The sequence below is a fragment of the Heteronotia binoei genome, chromosome 19 (genome assembly GCF_032191835.1).
Source record: "Heteronotia binoei isolate CCM8104 ecotype False Entrance Well chromosome 19, APGP_CSIRO_Hbin_v1, whole genome shotgun sequence".
Taxonomy (NCBI): domain Eukaryota; kingdom Metazoa; phylum Chordata; class Lepidosauria; order Squamata; family Gekkonidae; genus Heteronotia; species Heteronotia binoei.
In genome coordinates, this window is record NC_083241.1 from 24,986,918 (window position 1) to 25,006,447 (window position 19,530).

The 19,530-nt window shown below is 46.8% G+C and overlaps 1 protein-coding gene across 1 annotated transcript in view; it reads left to right on the forward strand.

Moving 5' to 3' along the window:
• FBN1 (fibrillin 1) overlaps window positions 1-19,530 on the forward strand; it is a 307,005-nt gene that overhangs the window by 186,646 nt on the left and 100,829 nt on the right. The window contains 7 exon segments of the mRNA XM_060259853.1: window positions 1,603-1,728; window positions 3,037-3,264; window positions 5,029-5,154; window positions 5,250-5,378; window positions 8,843-8,968; window positions 11,874-11,999; window positions 14,588-14,710. Of these exon segments, the coding sequence (XP_060115836.1) occupies window positions 1,603-1,728; window positions 3,037-3,264; window positions 5,029-5,154; window positions 5,250-5,378; window positions 8,843-8,968; window positions 11,874-11,999; window positions 14,588-14,710 (984 nt within the window).

Genomic DNA, 19,530 nt, shown 5'->3' on the forward strand with positions numbered 1-19,530 from the left:
CCGCCGCACCGCTGCCCCCCCCCCCCGCCCCACCGCAGCTGCTCTTCCGAGATGGGCTCAGTCTGAGCCCATCTCGGAGAAGCAGCCATGGCGAGCGGCGAAGAGGCTGCAGCCGCGCAGCGGCGTCGCCCACTCCGAGACGGCCGTTTCCCCTCCTCCCCCTAGCTCCACCCCAGTGTCTCCTGGCTCCACCCCCAAAGTCCCCAGATATTTCTGGGATTGGACTTGGCAACCCTAGCCCCTATGGCATTGGACCATACGGAGGCCCCTCCTCTCCCCAAACCCCACCCTCTCCCAGATCCACCCCTAAAGTCTCCAGGTGTTTTCCAGCATAGACCTTGCAACTCTAGTTTGGCATGGAACCTTTTAATGTTTTGCAGAAGATTCCATTCTTTGCACATAGGCCCAGCCCTTATGGTGGCCATTTTGTGATTGATTCCCCCCGTGCACGGCAGTCATTTTGTTCTGGCGCTCACTATCTATTCTCAAATTCCAAAAGTGTCCACAGGCTTAAAGGGGTTAGAAACTGTTGATCCTTGGTATAACTCTGGATAATATATGTGTGTGGTATCTTTGCCCCATGATCCTGATATGATTGCAAATCTCTCCCTCCCTGCCCCCAAATAGGCAGATCTGCTCAAAGAACACTTTCTACTTTCATGTTGTGCTGACCAAGTTTAAAAAAACACAAAATAATTTTGAATTGCACTTGGCCTTTCCAGTAGGGTTGCCAATTCCCAGTTGAGGGCAGGGGATCCCCCAGTTTGGAGGCCCTCCCCCTGCTTCAGGGTCATCAGATAGTTGGAAGGGGGAGGGAAATGTCTGCTGGACACTCCATTATACCCTTAGGGTATAATGGATAGTTGATCTGTGATTGTTGGGCTCTGGGGGGTTGTTTTTGAGTTAGAGGCACCAAATTTTTAGCATAGCATCTAGTGCCTCTCCTAAAAACACCCCCCAAGTTTCAGAAAGATTGGAGCAGGGGGTCCAATTCTGTGAGCCCCAAAAGAAGGTGCCCCTATCCTTCCTTATTTCCAACTGGAAGGATGACATTTAAAAGGTGTGCAGTGCTTTTAAATGCAATTGCCAGAACTCCCTTTGGACTTCAGTCATGCTTGTTCCCTTGCTCCCAGCTCCACCCCCAAAGTCTCTTGGCTCCACCCCCAAAGCCTCCAGATATTTCTTGAGTCAGACCTGACAATATCAGATATATTTCTTTTGTTGTAGAAAAACTAAAATAATCCTGCATTTGGCAAGACCTAGTTTGATTCTAAGGATCTTAAAATGGCGGGCATTTTCACTTGTGGAACTCCCAATGCCCAAGAATTCCCAAATCTGCCTTTTGTGAACTAGTGTACTTACACTGCAGTCCTAAGGACACTTTCCTGGGAGGAAGACATTAGCTGGAATTTGAGTGGAATTGCTTAGGTCTGTGCAGTCTCTGGAATATGAAGCTTTTTCTTTGAACTCTGAATACAGTTAATGGACCATTTCATGGCCAATATAAATGTGCTTGAACACACTGTACTTACTGCGGTGGAAAAATTGGACTTGTCCCTGTCGCCACTGACATTTAAAAAATGTGTATTATTTTTTTAAAAGATGTCAACGAGTGTGAAGTGTTCCCTGGAGTGTGCACCAACGGAATTTGTATGAATACCCTGGGATCCTTTGTTTGCCAGTGCCCCAATGGAATGACTTTGGATTCAACTGGGCGGAGATGTTTTGGTAAGTGTTAGGTCACTTTGGCTCCGGTTTAGTGCTGTGGCTTAAACTGTATGTTCCTGTGTTCCCTTAGGGTTTCATATCATGCAGGGGTTTTGGGTAGCAGTTGTCAAGTGATGAGCACTCAAGCTTGCTCCTCTTCTTGGAGCATGCTTGCTTATTAGCGCTCCTACCCGATTAAGCAAGCTTCAGTTGATCAGTTGTATGACTTTGAGCCTTTGTTCCAGCTGGCATAAATCTGTGTCTATGTAATACCAGTAGTCAGGAATGGAATTCTAGCAGGAGCTTCTTTGCATATTAGGCCACTCCCCCTGATGTAGCCAATCCTCCAAGAGCTTGCAAGGCTCTTTTTTGTAAGCTCTTGGAGGATTGGCTACATCGGGGGGGTGTGGCCTAATATGCAAAGGAGCTCCCGCTAGAATTCCACTCCTGCCAGTAGTTCTGAAGAACATGCTTTCTGGATCAGCCAGTTCAGGAGCATATCATTCTCATTCTTCAGTGGGATTTTCTTCCCAAGGGAAACTGCAGAATTTGCAACTGTAATCCTGTCCAGTTGAAAATATACAAAGTGGCCATATATTGATGCAGACTTGGCATTACTTACTTTGACTGGCAGTGCCTCTCCCGAATCTCAAGCAAAGGTGTTTCTTATCACCTGCTACCTGATCTTTTAAAAACAGAGATACCAGGCATTGAACCTGGGTTACTCTGTATGCAAAGCATATGCTCTATAACCCAACTGCAGGCCCTTACCAAGTTATTATGTGTTGACCTTGGTAGTAAGGTGGGCCCATTCCCCCCTCCCCCCACACACCATTTTTCCTTGAGTAGCTGATTTCGCTAAGAGGCAAAAGCTAGCAATGGTTGTAGAACAGGAGAGGAAAACTCTGAAGGTGCGTTCACACTACAGCTGTTTGCAAGTGGATTTTTTCATTTCACATAATAAAATCTAATAGCAAATGGCATTAAAATGGATTATTTAGTGTGTGTGAATGCACCTTGAGTCTCCGTGACTGCATACAAATCACATATCGCAAAAAAAAAAAAAAAATCACACATCACAATTTAGAAGGGCGCCCGCAGGCATTCAGCTTGTGGAACTGGAAAACAAGCAGTAAAACAAGCAAGCAAGCTATCAAAAGTATAAAAATAGCAACAAAATTTTCAAAACCTTTATAAATAAGGGTTTTTTAAAATTAAAAATCAGCTGGCAGGCACTTTTTGAAATCCTGCATTGCGCATTTTCCTGGAGTCAACTCTCCTACTGCGATACCATTTCCTGTTCATCGATCGTTAATGTAACCTGAACAGATATCCGCTTAGAGACGTGCTACCTGACCCATGAAGATGAAGACTGCACGTCGCCGATAGGGGGGCGGCACCGGATGGATGCGTGCTGCTGTTCGGTTGGAGCGGCCTGGGGCCCTGACTGTGACGAATGCCCTGCCAAGGCGACAACTGACTACGAAGCCCTTTGCCCCAGAGGACCTGGGTTTTCATCACGAGGAGAGATTATCAATGGCAAGCCCTTCTTCAAAGGTACACTGGGAGAGGGATTCCTGATACTTAGGTGCATTCTGGTGGAATGCATGGCCTCCACATTCTCCTCACCTGGATTTTGCCTCTTTGAAAGAATTAGAGTTGAATTATGTTGTTCGGTGTTTGGTATGTGAAAGTTGATCGTGGAGGCAAAAGCTGGAATTTGGCCCTCCTGCATGTCAGCCAAGCGCATGCTTGGAAAGAGCTCCCTTTTTTTGCTGTTTTACGCATTAATCTGATATTACCTATGGCTGTGAATTAGAGTGGCCCTGCCACTAAGCGAACTAAGCGATTGCCTAGGGCGCCGGCCTTCTGGGGGTGCTGAATTGTACAACTCCCCCCCCCCCCCCCATGTGGCTCAGTGATATTATCAGTGCAGGGGAGGCCCCAGAAGTTAGCCAGACAGCCTGGGACTAGCTCCGGCTATGAAAACGGTGTGCATTTGCTTCCTCATCTTCTGATGGTTTGGCTATGAGAGGGGGAACCAGGTATTGACCCCGCCTTTCCATCCACCTTGACATTTCTCTGTGCGGGGATAAGAGGAAGCTCACAGATGTTCTTGCTCGCTGTACCATTCTGGGGAAAGCTCATATCCCGCATGAAGAAAGCTTTGCATGGACTAAACTAAAGCCCTAACTACAGGATACATTTCCCCCTCAGTCATCCCCAAATCCATGCGATTAAATGTTAACCATGAGTTCTATGCTGGGAACAAGTCCAGGCACATAATGACCTGTTCAGATCAGGACTATGGAAACAGGGACCTTCTTCAGTCTCCCCCCTCCCCCCAATGCCATTTTCCCAAACTAAGATGAGAGCCAGTTTGGCGTAGTGGTTAGGAGCATAGACCCTAATCTGGGAGAACCAGGTTTGATTCTCCTCTCCTCCCCATGCAGCTGCTGGAGTGACCTTGGGTCAGTCACAAGTTCTCTCAGAGCTATTCTCTCAACAGCAGTGCTCGAAAGTGCTCTCTTGGCCCCGTCTACCTCACAGACGGTCTGTTGTGGGGAAGGGAAAGGATATTGTAAGCTGCTCTGAGACTCCAAGTGAAGGGTGGGGCATAAATCCAGTCTTTTCTTCTTCTTGAAATGTTCCCTGGGGGGACTATTTACCCCAGTGGGGGTTCTGCATACTTTGATGGGTGCTCCTAGGTTTCCATTAGTACCCTGGGACCATCACATATGGGGAAATCAGTGTGTGTGTGTGTTTTCTTAAACCCTTCATTTTATAAGACTGATGTTGGCAGATTTGGATGATAAGAAACTGACAGTTAATAAATGCTCTAAGTTAATGTGTCCACTTCAATAGTTAACATTTCCCATTGAGCTAAGTAAGCGTATATGAATAACTGCTGGAGGATGCAGAGACAAGCCCCAGTGTATAAGATTTCCCAATTTTTGGTTCTTGTAGGCTAGATAAGACTTTTGATGAGACAATGGCAGTGTGTATTAGCTGCTGAAAAAACCCAGAGCTATTCATCAGTTCTGTTGTTCAGAGTATGAGTATATAATCAGCTTTTACCATGGAAGAGAGAATAGGAAAGTTCTCTGCTTTATAGGAGTATCTTCAAATAAGCAGGAGATTAAAATGCTTCAATATATCTCTTATGGGAATACCAGAGATGCGGAACTGTCGTTATAGAAAGTTTTTTTAATATGAAATTGTACTTAGACTTTACTGTCCATGAAATGACAGTACACTGAATTGACTTATTTTTTAAAAAAAATTATGTCTCCATCATGTATTCTTATTTCTCTATCTTAGATATCAATGAATGTAAAATGATTCCAAGGCTTTGCACTCATGGGAAATGCAGAAACACCATTGGCAGTTTCCGATGTAAATGCGACAGCGGGTTTGCGCTTGATTCAGAAGAGAGGAACTGCACAGGTAACCTTCTTGAGCTTGCATTTTGCTGTCATTCCGTCCAAAATTTTAAGTGTCGTGCTGTGCTCTAAAGCTGTTTTTTTTTTTTTCAACTCCAGATATTGATGAGTGTCGCATCTCTCCTGATCTGTGTGGCCAAGGGCTCTGCGTCAACACCCCTGGAGACTTCCACTGCGAATGTTTTGAGGGCTATGAGAGTGGATTCATGATGATGAAGAACTGCATGGGTAAGTTAGCCAAGATAGATTTGTACTAAATCACAAACAAAATCTCCTGTGAAGCTGAAGTTCCAATAACTGCACAGTTTTGCAACTGGGCTCAGTTTTTACTGGAACCTGGGGGGAAGGCAGGGTGTACATGTGCTGGGAAGGCACTTTGTTTCCTAAATCTAATGGGAAACTACAGGCTGGGTTGTCATTTTGATTTGCAGAATTATATCGGTCAGTTTAGCTCCATAGATTGCTGGAGTTTATCTTAAACCATCAGTTGAGTGGGGGGAATGAAGCATTGTTCAAAAAGGCAGTAGCTTTTTGGTTTTGTATCCACTTCAAAGGATTGCGATTCCAAGCAAGTCTGTGATTTTTTTTTTCAGCTTGAGATTTTTCAGTTTAAAATAATGAAAAGGGACTGTTGTTGCTTTAGTTTCATTTGAAGACTGGTCCCTGGGTGGGAACTTAGGTTTCACCCAAAGAATCCTTCCACTGTGCCTTCATAGAATCCGTGCACAAAGGACTGTGGTTCTGAGCTCATCTGCAAAATTTCCCCTGCTCCGGTTCCAGCATCTGTCTCCCCTGCCCTGATTAGCTCTGATTAGTAACAGCTTTTATAATACTCCATGATGTCACTCTGGGACATGATGGTTTCTGAGGTTATTCTAGGTGTAAAATTTATGGCTGGCAGCAGAGTTGACCCACATACATGCTAATTGTTAAGAGAGCACAAGCCCTTCCCTCTTCCAAATATCCTTGCGACTTCCCATAGAGATTTCATATATTCCCTCCCTTCGTAGCAGTGTAGTTTCCCAATAGTTATGTATTTTAAAATGTGAACTGTGAAACATAATACATTGAATGAGGGCACATGCATGGATAAGATTTTTTTAAAAGACTGTGGGAAGCTAGACTGAGAGATAGTTGCTACCTAAAGAAAAGCTAAGCTAGGACAGCATTCTAAACCAAGGCAACTTTATTTCTTCGTAGTGTTAGCGAGAACTTTTTTTGTAGTAGGAACTCCTTTGCATATTAGGCCACAGCCCACTGATGTAGCCAATCCTCCAAGAGCTTACAGGGCTCCTATTCCAGGGCCTACTGTAAGTTCTAGGAGGACTGGCTACATCCGGGGTGTGTGGCCTAATATGCAAATGAGTTCCTGCTACAAAAAAGCCCTGGTATTAGCACATATTGAGGGCCAGTGTGGTGCAGTGTTAGGCTTGGATCTGAGAGACGCAGGTTCGAATCCCCAGTGTGCATGGAAGCTTGCAAAGTGATCTTGGTATCAGTCACACTCTCTCAGCCTCACTTACCTTGCAACATGGTTGTGAGAATAAAATAGAGAAGAGAATGATATAAGCTGCTTTGGCTCCCCCTCAGGGAGAAAGGTGGTTTATAAATATGGAAAATAAATAATATGCGTACAGTACTCAGTTCGCAAATGTAAATCTCAAAGAGATTCATGTGCGTGGTGGCCATCAGCCAATCCTTAAAAATTAGGATTGTTTCCTGTTTATGGTGCCATTAGTTGAAGGATTTAGGAGAGATATCTAGAATATGTTCTCAGGGCGCGGTGAGCTGTGTAAAACTCTGTTGGCTGTCAGAAGCCACTGAAAGTGGAAGAAGTAGTTGCCTAAAATATAAGATGCCCTCCTCATTTGCACCAAAATGTTTATAAATGTATAGATTATACATATGTATAGATTATAGATGTATACATATCTATAGATTATACACGTAGAATCATAGAGTTGGAAGGGATCCCCAGGGCCGTCTAGTCCTTGCACAATGCAGGAAATTCACAAATACCTCCCCCTCCAACACCCACAGTGACCTCTTCTCCATGCCTAGAAGATGGTAAAAAAACCCCACAATCCCTGGCCAAACTGGGCTGGAGAAAATTGCTTATATAACCTTCCAAGTTTATAGATTGCCCAGGTTTTTGGTGGGAATAGACTTGTGGTACCCCATGGTGGGGGAAAGGGTATTGTTGTTATTCCTTGGGCCCTGCCCCCTTTTGAGATGTCCAGATTCTCATCACATTGCTCAGCATTCAGCCTCTCTCTTTTGCTGTCATTCAAAGTTTGATTGCTGGATGTTGTCCAAGACAACAGATTTGTCAAGACAGCACATTTGGCCTATTTCCTCTTCGATCAGGAGAAAGAAAGAGAGGCAGGTGAGACACCATCCCATTGGGTAGGGGAGGAGAACCAGCTATGAGCATTCTGCGTGGGTGTGGGACTGAGATATTTGGGAAGAGGTGTTGTCTCTCATGGCACAGTTAGAAAGAGGAACATCAGCAGCTGGAAAGTGAACAGAAAAGTTACTAGCAAGGAGAGGGAGAGAGCCAGTTTGGTGTAGTGGTTAAGTGTGCAGACTCTTACCTGGGAAAACTGGGTTTGATTCCCCACTGCTTCACATGCTCTCTCAGCTTCACCCAGCTCACAGGGTGTCTGTTGTGGGAGGAGAAGATATAGGAAATTGTGAGCCGCTCTGAGTCTCTGATTGAGAGAGAAGGGCGAGGTATAAATCTGCAGTCTTCTTCTTCTGGGAGAGGAAGTCATTGGTGTGTGCTTGGAGGCCCAAAGGTCAAGAAGTGCTTGGTTTAGCTTTATTAATTAATTAATTAATTTAATATTTAAATTTATATTCTGCCCTCCCCGCAAGTGGGCTCAGGGTGGATCACAACATAAAACCAGGAACATATAGAATCAATATATATAACTGTTTAACATCAATAAAATAGTATAAAGTTCCTTTAAAACACAGGGTTTCCAGCTTGAAAGCACTGGTCTCCAGCTTCATAAACTGGGCTAAGTAAGATGATAGCTGGTACTTCAGCAATATCAACAGTGCCAGCAGTGTTGGGGTGGGGCGGTGGGCTAAGATCTTCCTGGATGCCTGGCTGGCTCAACCAGAGACCTGGCAGAACAGTTCTGTTTTACAGCCTGGAGAGGAGGCAGCTGAGAGGTGATACGATCACCATCTTCAAGTACTTGAAGGGCTGTCATATAGAGGATGGGGTGGAATTGTTTTCTGTGGTCCCAGAAGGTAGGACCAGGACCGATGGATTGAAATTGAAACAAAAGGCTCCTCAGTAGAACAAGTTTCCTGAGGAGGTGGTGGGCTCTCCTTCCTTGGAGGTTTTTAACAGAGGCTAGATGGCCATTTGACAGCAATGAAGATCCTGTGAATTTAGGCAGAGGTGTTTCTGAAAATTCCTGCATTGTCCAGGGGGTTGGACTAGATGACCGTGGAAGTCCCTTCTAGCTTTATGACTCTACAGACCCTATGGAATGGCAGAGCCCTGATTTCTGATGGGAGCATGTTCCAGTAGGTCAGAGCCGAGGCTGAAAAAGCCCTGTCCATGGATACTATTTTATTTCCGGGTTTTGCAAGTTGAAACTTTAATCTGTAACCACGTGCTCTGCTTTACATGAATCCTTTTCTCTTTTGTTTTGTTTTTTGGGTTGCTTTCACAGACATCGACGAATGTGAAAGAAACCCTCTGTTGTGCCGAGGTGGTGTTTGCATCAACACGGAAGGAAGCTTCAAATGCGAATGTCCTCCTGGTCATCAAATATCCCCAAACATCTCTGCCTGTATAGGTAAAGTAGGTGGTGGTGGTGGGGGAAGCATCTACACCAGCATCCGTTTGCATTCTCGGTTGTGTGCATGCCTGTTTCCTTGCAGCTACTCTGTGGGGACTGCATCATAGACCCCTAGTACGGTCCAGGGCTTACCTAACTGGTGCTGTCTCTCTGCAGAGGACTTCTTATTGGCTTTTCGAACAAAACACCTACATGGAGTGCAGGGTACAATGCCATAGTAAATCCTCTTCATCAGGGGTCATATTGTAGAAAAATAGGTGGCGGAGCTAATTAGCATAATTCATTAGCATATGCCCCCCCAGCCAAAAGCAACCCATGCAAGAAAGGAGAGCACCAGGTGAGCGAGGCCTGCTTGGACTTGCTAGAGATCCAACCAGCCCAAACAGACCTAATTTGCCTGGGGCTCTCCTGGGCCACCCCGCCCCCCCAGTCAAAAGGCCAGCAAGCTACCCACCACCCAAAATCACATAAGAAGTGGAGAAGGGGTGGCGCAGGCTTCTCCAGGGGTTAATGAGGGCTGCTGGGGGTGTGGCAAAGCCCCTGGTGGCTGGCTGGCTGCCCGCTCTCCTAATCCAGAGATTGCTGTGCAGCTGCACCTACTATGCAATGGACAAGGTAGGTGTGGAGGAGGAGGGAGAACCCTCAGAAAAGTTCAGGAGCTGTGCTCCTGTAAGCTTCTGCTGAATCTGAGGCCTGCTCTTCATGCATCAGGGGCATGACTGGATTTATGCATAAGATTAATAAGTGAGCTACGATTTGGGCCTCAGGTTATGGAAAGGAAAGATCCCCTGTGCAAGCACCAGTCGTTTCCGACTCTGGGGTGACGTTGCTTTCACAACGTTTTCACAGCAGACTTTACAGGGTGGTTTGCCATTGCCTTCCCCAGTCATCTACACTTTCCCCCCAGCAAGCTGTGTACTCATTTTACCCACTTTGGAAGGATAGAAGGCTGAGTCAACCTTGAGCCGCCTACCTGAACTCAGCTTCCGCCAGGATCAAACTCAGGTCATGAGCAGAGAATTCAGACTGCAGTATTGCAGCTTTACCACTCTGTGCCATAGGGCTAGTGGTTTCAAGGGTTAAGGAAAAGTAAAGGTCCCCTGTGCAAGCACCGGTCGTTTTCAACTCTGAGGTGAGGTTGCTTTCACAATGTTTTCACTGCAGACTTTTTACGGAGTGGTTTGCTATTGCCTTCCCCAGTCTTTTACACTTTCCCCCCAGCAAGCTGGGTACTCATTTTACTGACCTCGGAAGGATGGAAGGGTGAGTCAACCTTGGGCCAGTTACCTGAATCCAGCTTCCGCCAGAATCGAACTCAGGTCGTGAGCAGAGAGTTCAGACCACAGCACTGCTGCTTTACCACTCTGTGCCACGGGACCGCTATGAGGGGTTATGAGTTACAGGTTATGAAGGGCTGGTAAATTTTTAAAAATCCAAAATATTACTAGATTACCTTTTTTTTTTTTTGGAAGATGCTATGGGGTTTCTTAAATTTAACATAGTTTAGACGGGGGCCCCTAAACTTTTTGAGCTTGCGGCACCTTTGGAATTCAGACACAGGGTCATGGGCATAACCAGAAAATGGCTACCATTTTGAGCCAACCACAAAAAGTCAGGGAGTTTGATTATGCATAATTCATTTGAAAACCAGTTTGGTATAGTGGTTAAGTGTGCAGACTTTTATCTGGGAGAACTGGGTTTGATTCCCCAGTCCCCACTCCTCTACATGCACCTGCTGATGTGACTTTGAGTCAGTCACAAGTTCTTCCAGAGCTGTTTGTCTCAAGAGCAGTTTCTGTCAGAGCTCTCTCAGCTCTACCTACCTCACAGGGTATCTGTTGTGAGGAGGGGAAGGGAAAGGAGATTGTAAGCCTCTCTGAGACTCCTTCGGGTAGTGAAGGGTGGGTATAAATCCAGTCTCCTCCTCCTTCCTCTTCTTCTTCCTCCTCCTCTTCCTCTCTTCAGCATTTCAGATATAAGACATGTTTTAACAAGATGCCTCTTTGAACATTTTAATTTTTTTTTACATATACGTGTCCTATCTTCAATCACTGAACAAAAATCCCTGTACCATTTTGGCAGCTGCTGCCAAAGCAACCATTTTAAAGATCTGTGCAGCTGATCAGATCTTGAATGGCCAGTAAGAAGTCCTGTTGGGCCACAACCACAATCTGACCCCACCCACTTTTTAAATACTTTCTGTGGGCACCACGAAAGGTGTTGGTGGGTGCCATGGTGCCCCCCCCCCCCGGTTTAGGGCTTCTGTATGTCTTAATCTTGTCCTGTATGGGGGCAAGCTCTCACATCAATGACCAAATTCCACCCCCTCAGGAAATGACATCAGGGTGAGTTGAACAGGCTATAATAATTTGAGTAGGATATGAATTCTAACTCTGTGCTATGGATGTTTCCTTTTAACTGGAAATTTGCAGCTCACCTGAGATTCTGGTGAAATGTGGTTCTCAAATTTCTCCCCCCCCCCTTTTTAAATTCTTGAATACCTCAATCTTAAATTGAAATTCATCTCACAGATCTCTTGGTAAGAGCTTCACCTCTCAGAAGGAGTGAAACTTCCTTCAGTCAGTTTCAGGATCTGACTTTGATTCTTGAAAGCTTATATTCTGAGGAAAAATGTTGATGTCTAAGGTGATAATGGACTCCTAGTTAGCTCTTTGTTCAGTCAGGCTGTTGGCCCTTGGGGCAGCTTTTGTAACCTAGGACAAGAAGACAACCCTTTTGCCATTCAGTTTCCTTCTTCCTTTTTGCTTATGCCACATCTTGATTTCTGTCTACACTGGTTTATTGCTATAACCATAGAAAAAAATCAATATGCATCCTATAGCATTCAGTGATAATTGTGAGTACAGACTTAAAATATCCTCACCTCTTTTCCCCCTTATAGATATTAATGAGTGTGAGCTGAGCATAAATCTGTGTAGAAATGGGCGTTGCGTTAACCTCATTGGGAAGTACCAGTGTGCCTGCAACCCTGGATATCAGTCTTCGCCTGACAAACTGTCCTGTGTTGGTAAGAAATTTGTTTTCCCTGTTCTCTGTTTCGTTTTAAAGTTACATTACATTATCTCTGTTCTCTTATAGACGGTGTAACATTCTGTTTGGGGGTGCTGCCACATCCCCATACTCACCTGCTCCAAAAGAGAAGCTGACAGAGGACACCCTCACCAAGGCACTGCTGAGGCAGGCAGCCCAGCCAGAGCTTGTAGGGAGGGGAACAAGGCCACGCCCAGAAAGACCCCAGCAGCAGCAGAAGCATAGCTTGGCAGACTCAAGCTGCACCTGGAACGGCCCAGAGGAGGAGGCCAGCAGCAGCTGGGGTCTTCTGGGGCCTGGGCAAGCTGCCAAAGCAGCCTCTTAAAACCTCAGGGGAGGGCAGGGTGGGACAAGAGAGTGCCCAGTCAGGGAGGCCATTAGCTCAGATTCCTTTTACTCCCCAGGGGCCTGCCCTTGAAGAGAGGGCATTGGGGGAAGCTGGGGTTAGCCCATCCCCAGGAAATCCTTTATAAGGGCAGCTAATAAGAGGGAGACAGAGATCCATGTGAAAGCAAAGCTTCACTCCTCCTCACCGTGTAGTTTACTGTAGCCAATTTGATGCAGTGGCAGACTTTAATCTGGAGAACCGAGTTTGAGTCCCCACTTCTCCCTATTCAGTCAGCTGGGTGACCTTGGGTCAGTCCCAGTTCTCTCAGAGCTGTTCTCTCAAGAGCAGTTCTCACAGAGCTCTCTCAGCCCCACCTACCTCACAGTGGTAGGGAGAGGAACGGAAGGGGGTTGTAAGCTACTCTGAGACGCTGAGTGAAGGGTGGGGTATAAATCCAATTTTCTCTTCTTCTTCTGGGGTTGAGACCCACAAAAAGGAAACAGTGGAGAGTACTACAACCCCAGATTCTGTTCCAGCCCTGATAGATTCCTTGGCATTTGAAACAGTATATTTGTAATTAGATCTGTGACTTCTGTGTCAAACAGAATATAATTAAAACAAATCTTCAAGCCCAGAAAAGAGCTTGATAGAGTGCATGATTGGTTCACTAGCACAGCACATGCTATCTAGTGTTTGTCCCAAATTATCAAATATAATGCCAAAGAGACAAAGAAAAAAAACCCACTTTTATAAATTTGGAATGATCATTTCAAGTTCCTAATAGTGTTCTGGTGTCTCTTGATGATTAGGAGTTTTATATGCATACTCTTTACATGCTCAGAAATACTGTCTTTATAAACATGTTGATATTGTTCATTTGATACGTTTTTAAACAAATAATGAAGACAAACAGTGACAAAATGTTAGTTAACCTTGTTCTTTTAATATCTTATATATGTATACACCCCCTTGAGGAAGCATGGTGCAAAATGCATAGGGGTATTAACAGGGCAGGAACTCCTTTGCATATTAGGCCACACACCCTTGATGTGGCCAATCCTCCAAGAGCTTACGGGGCTCTTAGTACAGGGCCTACTGTAAGCTCCAGGAGGATTGGCTACATTGAGCATGTGTGGCCTAATACGCAAAGGAGTTCCTGCTACAAAAAAAGCCCTGGGTATTAATAGTTGAAATAAAGAATTCTTTTCCCACAGCAGCATTTTTCCTTTGTTTCTTTGCTCTCTCCCCCTTAGTGCACTCCTTTGTTGTTTTCTCATATGTAATACTCCCATGTTTACTTGTCAGTGGCCTGACAGGTTACTAGAAATGACTGGAATTATCTATTTAGATGGGAGAGAACTGTTGTGCTCTAGGAGCTGGAGTATTAGACTAGAACTGGGGCGACCTGGGTTCAAGTTCTCACTCAGCCATGAAACTCACCTTGGGCCAGTCGCTCTTACCTATCTCACAGGTAGATTATTGTGAAGCCAGACTGGGAACCCAAGTACATCTTCCCAGGTCCTTTGAGAAAGGCTTGGATAAAACTGAATAGGTGGAACAGACCCGGGTTCCGGTCCCCACTCAGCCATGACGCTCAGTTGGTGACTTTAGGCTAGTTTCCCTCTTCGCTCAGCCTAACGCACCACACAGGGTTGTGAGGATAAAATGGCAGAAGGGAGACTCTTCTATGCCACCCTGAGTTCTTTGCAGGAAGGGCAGGATACAAATATAATAAAGATAAACTGGCTGTTAGCAGATGGCCCAAAGAGAGCTGGCTGGAAATAGAGTGGCCTGGAGTTTCTAGATGGCGCTCAGAAAAGGGGCGGGCCATGGGCGCCTGGGGAGCATCTGGAATGCTCACACATCCCGTCTGCAGCTCCCCTGGTGCTTTCCGGGAGCTTCCTGATCTTCCAGACAGCCGAGAAGGCACCTCAGAGGTGCCCCAGCAAAAAGGCACCACTTTCAAAGCCGGGGGTGGGATGGGGAACGGGAGGCAGATGTGCATGTGTGGATACCTTTTATGGTCCACCTGCCTCCTGCCCTCTGGGTGGCTTTAAATGCCCGTCTGTTCTGAACCATTATGTGTTTTTTAGTAGTAAATCCTTCTGTTTGCCACCCACTCTTTAGTTTTGAAAACAGGAGCGTTGAGTCTTGCAAGTTACCAACTCAAACAGCACAATTCATGTTAGTTTTGATGGTTTTTTTCTTCACATGGACAATTTCTTGTTTATTTCTAGACATTGATGAATGTGACATAATAAATGGCGGCTGCGACACCTTCTGTACGAATTCGGAAGGAAGCTATGAGTGCAGCTGCAGGCCGGGATTTGCACTGATGCCAGACCACAGAACTTGCACCGGTAAAGTGGATTTGTGAATGTTTGCACTGAGATGCTGCAGAATTGTGTCCTGCAGTGTCTCTGCCATTCTGATTTTTTTTAGGGCATGTATCTGCTTATATGAGCGTCAGGTTCGAGTTGTCAGTCTTGTGAGCCCCATGCATCAGGGTTCACCATGATCATTCATAATGCCAGAAATGTAGATCCAGGATTCACCAGTGCTCCACTCCAGTTTCACTTTTGAACAGTACTTCTGCATATAAAGGAAGGTTTCTCTTACCCCAAGAACTAGAGGTGGCCAAACTTACTTAACATAAGAGCCATATAGAATGAATGTCAAATGTTTGAGAGCCGCGGGACATGAACATCAGATGTTTGAGAGCCGGGGGAAGGAGGGAGGGAGGGGAGGGAGAGGTGGAAACAAAACAGCTTTAATTTTAAATGCCTAGGATGCCAGCTGGCTTGGATTGGAGAAGTTATTTAAAGAGAGAAATGCCTCTCCAAGCCAGCTGATGGGGCAGTGGGGGCTTCAAGAGCCACAAAAATGTGTGAAAGAGCCACATTTGGCTCCCGAGCCTCAGTTTGGCCACCCCTGAACTAGGCTCTACCGGGAGGGGAATATACAGGTGGAGAGCAGCTTTAGCTCTGGATAATGGCTGGCTCAGTTCAAAGGGACAAAGTAAATGGCTTGCAGTGCGTGTTGCTGTTGAAATAAAGGCAGTATGACTTTCACCCCAAATGCTGAGGTCATCATAACAGTACGTGGGTTTGGCTTTTACATCAGTCAAGTCCCAGAGCGTACTCTTCAACAGTATCCCCTCAATGTGAATCGATGGCTTTCCGGAAACAAGGATAAAAATTCTAACCAGGATAGGAGGGATAAATGGCTGTGCATTGAGGGTAGAACTGATGGAAAATCAGCCTTCCACCTTAGCCCACAAGCAAAAAAACACCAGATTTGGGCACCCATCGTACCTTTCAGGGAGCCCAGCAGGACATAGGTTTCCATCCATCACCCACATGTCCTCTTCCGATTATAACATGATAAGAACCACCGGTTGACATCTCTGAAGAATGGTTCATGCTAGACTTCTAGCAACTGTAGTAAATTAGGAAACCCAAGGCTGTATATAAGCCAGAGGACGATGTAGTGCTTAATCTCTGGATGTACTTAATCCCACACTCAGTGCTGCCAAATCCTTGTTTCAATTAAAAGAGATGCTGTCAAGTTTGAGTTTCCAATTAAGGGATCTATGTCATGGAAGCACAGGAAGTCCTTGGCCACTCTACACATCCTCTGAATCCAGTGCGTTGGGGAGCTATTCTTAGGCATAAAGGTGTTGGGCCGTGTTTGTGCCAATAGTTCAATTCTGAAAAGATGGCCATGGTAGTGTCTGCGAAGGAAGAACGCCAAAGCACGGCAAGGCATTTTAAAAATGAACATGTGTGTTGTAGCATAAGCCTTCATGGACAAGAGCACCCTTCATCCTTTGTATGCAGTGGTGTCTTAACTTGGCATGTAGCAGATACACTTAAGTATAAGGGAGAAGAAAGGAGTGTGTTTGGCGGGGCAGGGGTTGCAAACAATTGAACCAAAGGGCAACGAAATGCAAAGGTATATCATATTTCAGGCTGTTAAATCAAAAGTCTATACATTGTTAAGTGCCTTCTTTGTAAAGCTGCAGATTGTTTGATTTTACACATGCGTTTGGATGTGGTTCTAGTTCCAAGCGGCTGATCTCATGTGACAGCAGCCTCTGATTAATAAGGCAAGCAGTAGCCAGCACAAGATGTTTTCCAGGTTGCATGCATCTCTTTGCGAAAACAGTCAGTTTCTGTTTGTTTGCTGTGCTGGTGGCGCAGACATTGAATAATGAAAAGAAAACTCTTGGACTCTATCGCTAAAATGAGTAAAGCTTTCTGCAGCTGCACAATTCCTGAAATCCACAATAGGCTCATCTCCTGGTGCGTTACACCCTTCTCCCTCCAAAGAAAGGAGGATCTTAGCTCAGCTCTTTGTTTTGCAAATATTTCCTTTGAGTAACCAAGCAAAGCTTTGGATCTTAAACTAGCTTGGGGTGTTTTTCATGGAGGCAAAGAAACATGAAAATTTGGGGGGTTTTTTAAAAAAAGAAAAAAATCAAAGCTGTAAGAAGGCATGGATGAGTTAGAAAAATAATTATGATTGATTCAGAATAAAGTTTGAGTCCAGTGGCACCTTTAAGACCAATAAAGTTTAATTCCGAGTGCTCATGCCCAGAATGAAGCTTTGTTGGTCTTAAAGGTGCCACTGGACCCAAACTTTGTTCTGTTGTTTCAGACCAACATGGCCGCCCACCTGAATCTATGACTGAGTTAGTGAGCTTCAAAAAGTTGGGGTTTTCATTAATCTTCTTCGTGGTCTCTGTGCAGTCCCACACATGGGTCTTGCCGCAGGCAATGAATCCATTCCTCGGAGTTCCAATAGCTCGCCTATAGCGCTTTTGGCGCGCTCCCCTCCCGCCCTGGGGAGCAGGCAGCGACCGCGCATGCCTGGAGCGGGGGGGGAGCGCCCATTCCACTCAGTTTCTTCCTTTCCGCCGCCCGGACAACACCTTCCTCGCTGCGCTCTTCCTTAGCTCGTCTCTCCTCAGCTCATCTCATCTCTACTTTGACTGGTATCGTTCTCTCTTCCCCCGTTTCGTCCTAAAAAAACAAAACAAAAAAAAAAACAAAACCGTTTCTGCGCTTTTCTTCTCTTTTTCCTACCCGTCCCTTCCCTCCCTTCCCTCCCTTCCCCCCACCGTCCGGGTCGTATGGAAGGGAAGGTTACTTTCAAAAAGTGTAGGCACTGTGGGGCTAAAATTCCCACCACAGACGGCCACAGTCACTGCCTTTTTTGCCTCGGGGAAGGCCATCGAGTCGACGCTTGCCCGCATTGTGCGAACTTCGGCAAGCAGGCACGCAAAAACCGCGCCGCACGACTACAGGCTTTCCTCTTAGAACGGTCCCTGCGGGCTATGCCCACTTCCGACTCGCCGCCTCCCCCACCTCGAGCGGGAGATTCGGCTGCCCCGGCTGCGCCTCAGTCTCAAAAGACGCACAAGTCCGGGAAACGACCTTCGAAGCACGCCGAAGCCGGCCACAAGTCTTCGAAAAAACTGCGTCATTCCGAATCGGAGTCGGCGCCTAAGAAGGCTCGACACTCGGATTCGGCGCCTAAGAAACTTCACCATTCCGAACCGGCGCGTCATTCCGAGTCAGCGGACGCGGCGCCCATAAAGCCCCGTAACACCATGTCCTCGACTGCTCAATCGAGTTCAGCTCAACCACTCCTGCCGTCAGAGTTGTCGACCCCGGTTGACGTCATCACGGACATGCCTCGGCTTACACCTCACACCTCCACGGCCGTGGAGGTGATTCCGATTCGATCCCGATCGCCTTCAGTACACAGCGTGGTACCTTCTGAGATCCTTGAACCCGACCGTACCACCGACCCGACACAGACTTACCTACGCCCATCTTTGCGACCTGACTCCTTCCATGATGTTGCACTCTCTCCGCTGTACCGTGAATCGGCAACGCAAGTCTCCTCCCATCGGATTCGAATTCGATCACGCTCTCCGCGTAGCCGCCACGACTCCGGTTCCTCTGTCTACTATGAACAGCAAGATTACTACTCCAGGAGGCGATATGAATACTCTCTATCCAGATCGCCCTCACCTCGACAGGGCAGGTCCCGTCACCGCTCCGGCTCCCACTCCGAGTGGGACATCCATCGTAGATACCAGGAGTCAGACTCCTACTTCCACCGTGATCCCGCTACTCCACGGGTCCGTTATGGCGGTTCGCCTCGGTCTCGTTACGCGCGCACAACCCGACGCGAGGATTCACCTCAGCTCCACTTCGACCGCCCTTCTCGACTTCGTGACCCTCGAAGCCATTTCGAGTACTCACCCAGACTCCTCAACCGCCTCCTATCATCTGAACAAGAGGCTGGTCCCTCGCATCAACGCCGTGAGCACCCTCGGTACCGAGACGTGGCTAAACCGCGTACTGCTTCTGCCACTGTATCCGTGGCCCCGGATTCTCGACTTCGGTCTCCTCCCAAGACCTCGGAGCCTGCAGCCCCCATCTCGGAACCGATTGTTCATCCACCCTCCCCCTCCACGGGAGCCTCTTCCTCGGGTGGGGACTCCCCAGCCTCTTCGGATTCGGAGGACCACTCTCCATCTCTTCCCTCGGACTCTGCGCAACAGCTCAGGCTCTCTCCGTCTGATGCATCCAAAGCGTATCTCAACCTTATTACTTCTATGGCGGAGGCACTGAAGATACCTCTCCAGGCGGACTCCCCCAAAGTGTCGGACATGGTACATGACCTGGTGCAATCAGACTTCCCTCCCGGGTCCTTGCTTCCTATGCTACCGGTGCACCTGGAGGGTCTTCAGGAGACTTGGGACAAACCTGCATCAGTACCTCCCACTTCTAAGAGGCTGGACTCCCTCTATCGAGTCCATGCCCCCGACGCTAAGTTCCTCGCCTCACATCCAGCTCCGAACTCTATCATCGTTCATTCTGCCATGAAGGCCAAACCCTCCAGGCATCCCGCGCCGCCGGATCGTGAGGGAAGGAAATTAGACACCTTGGCAAGGAAAATCTTCACACTTGCCTCCACCAACTCGAAGCTTAACAATTACCTGGCTTATTTTGCTGCTTATACTTTTAATCTGGCGAACCAATTCACACCACTGATACCATCGCTTCCCGACTCCTCTCAGAGAACAGCATCAGCCCTGGTTTCCGAACTCTCCAGGGTCTCCAAACAACAAATTAATTCGATTCGACATGCGGTCTCCTGTTCA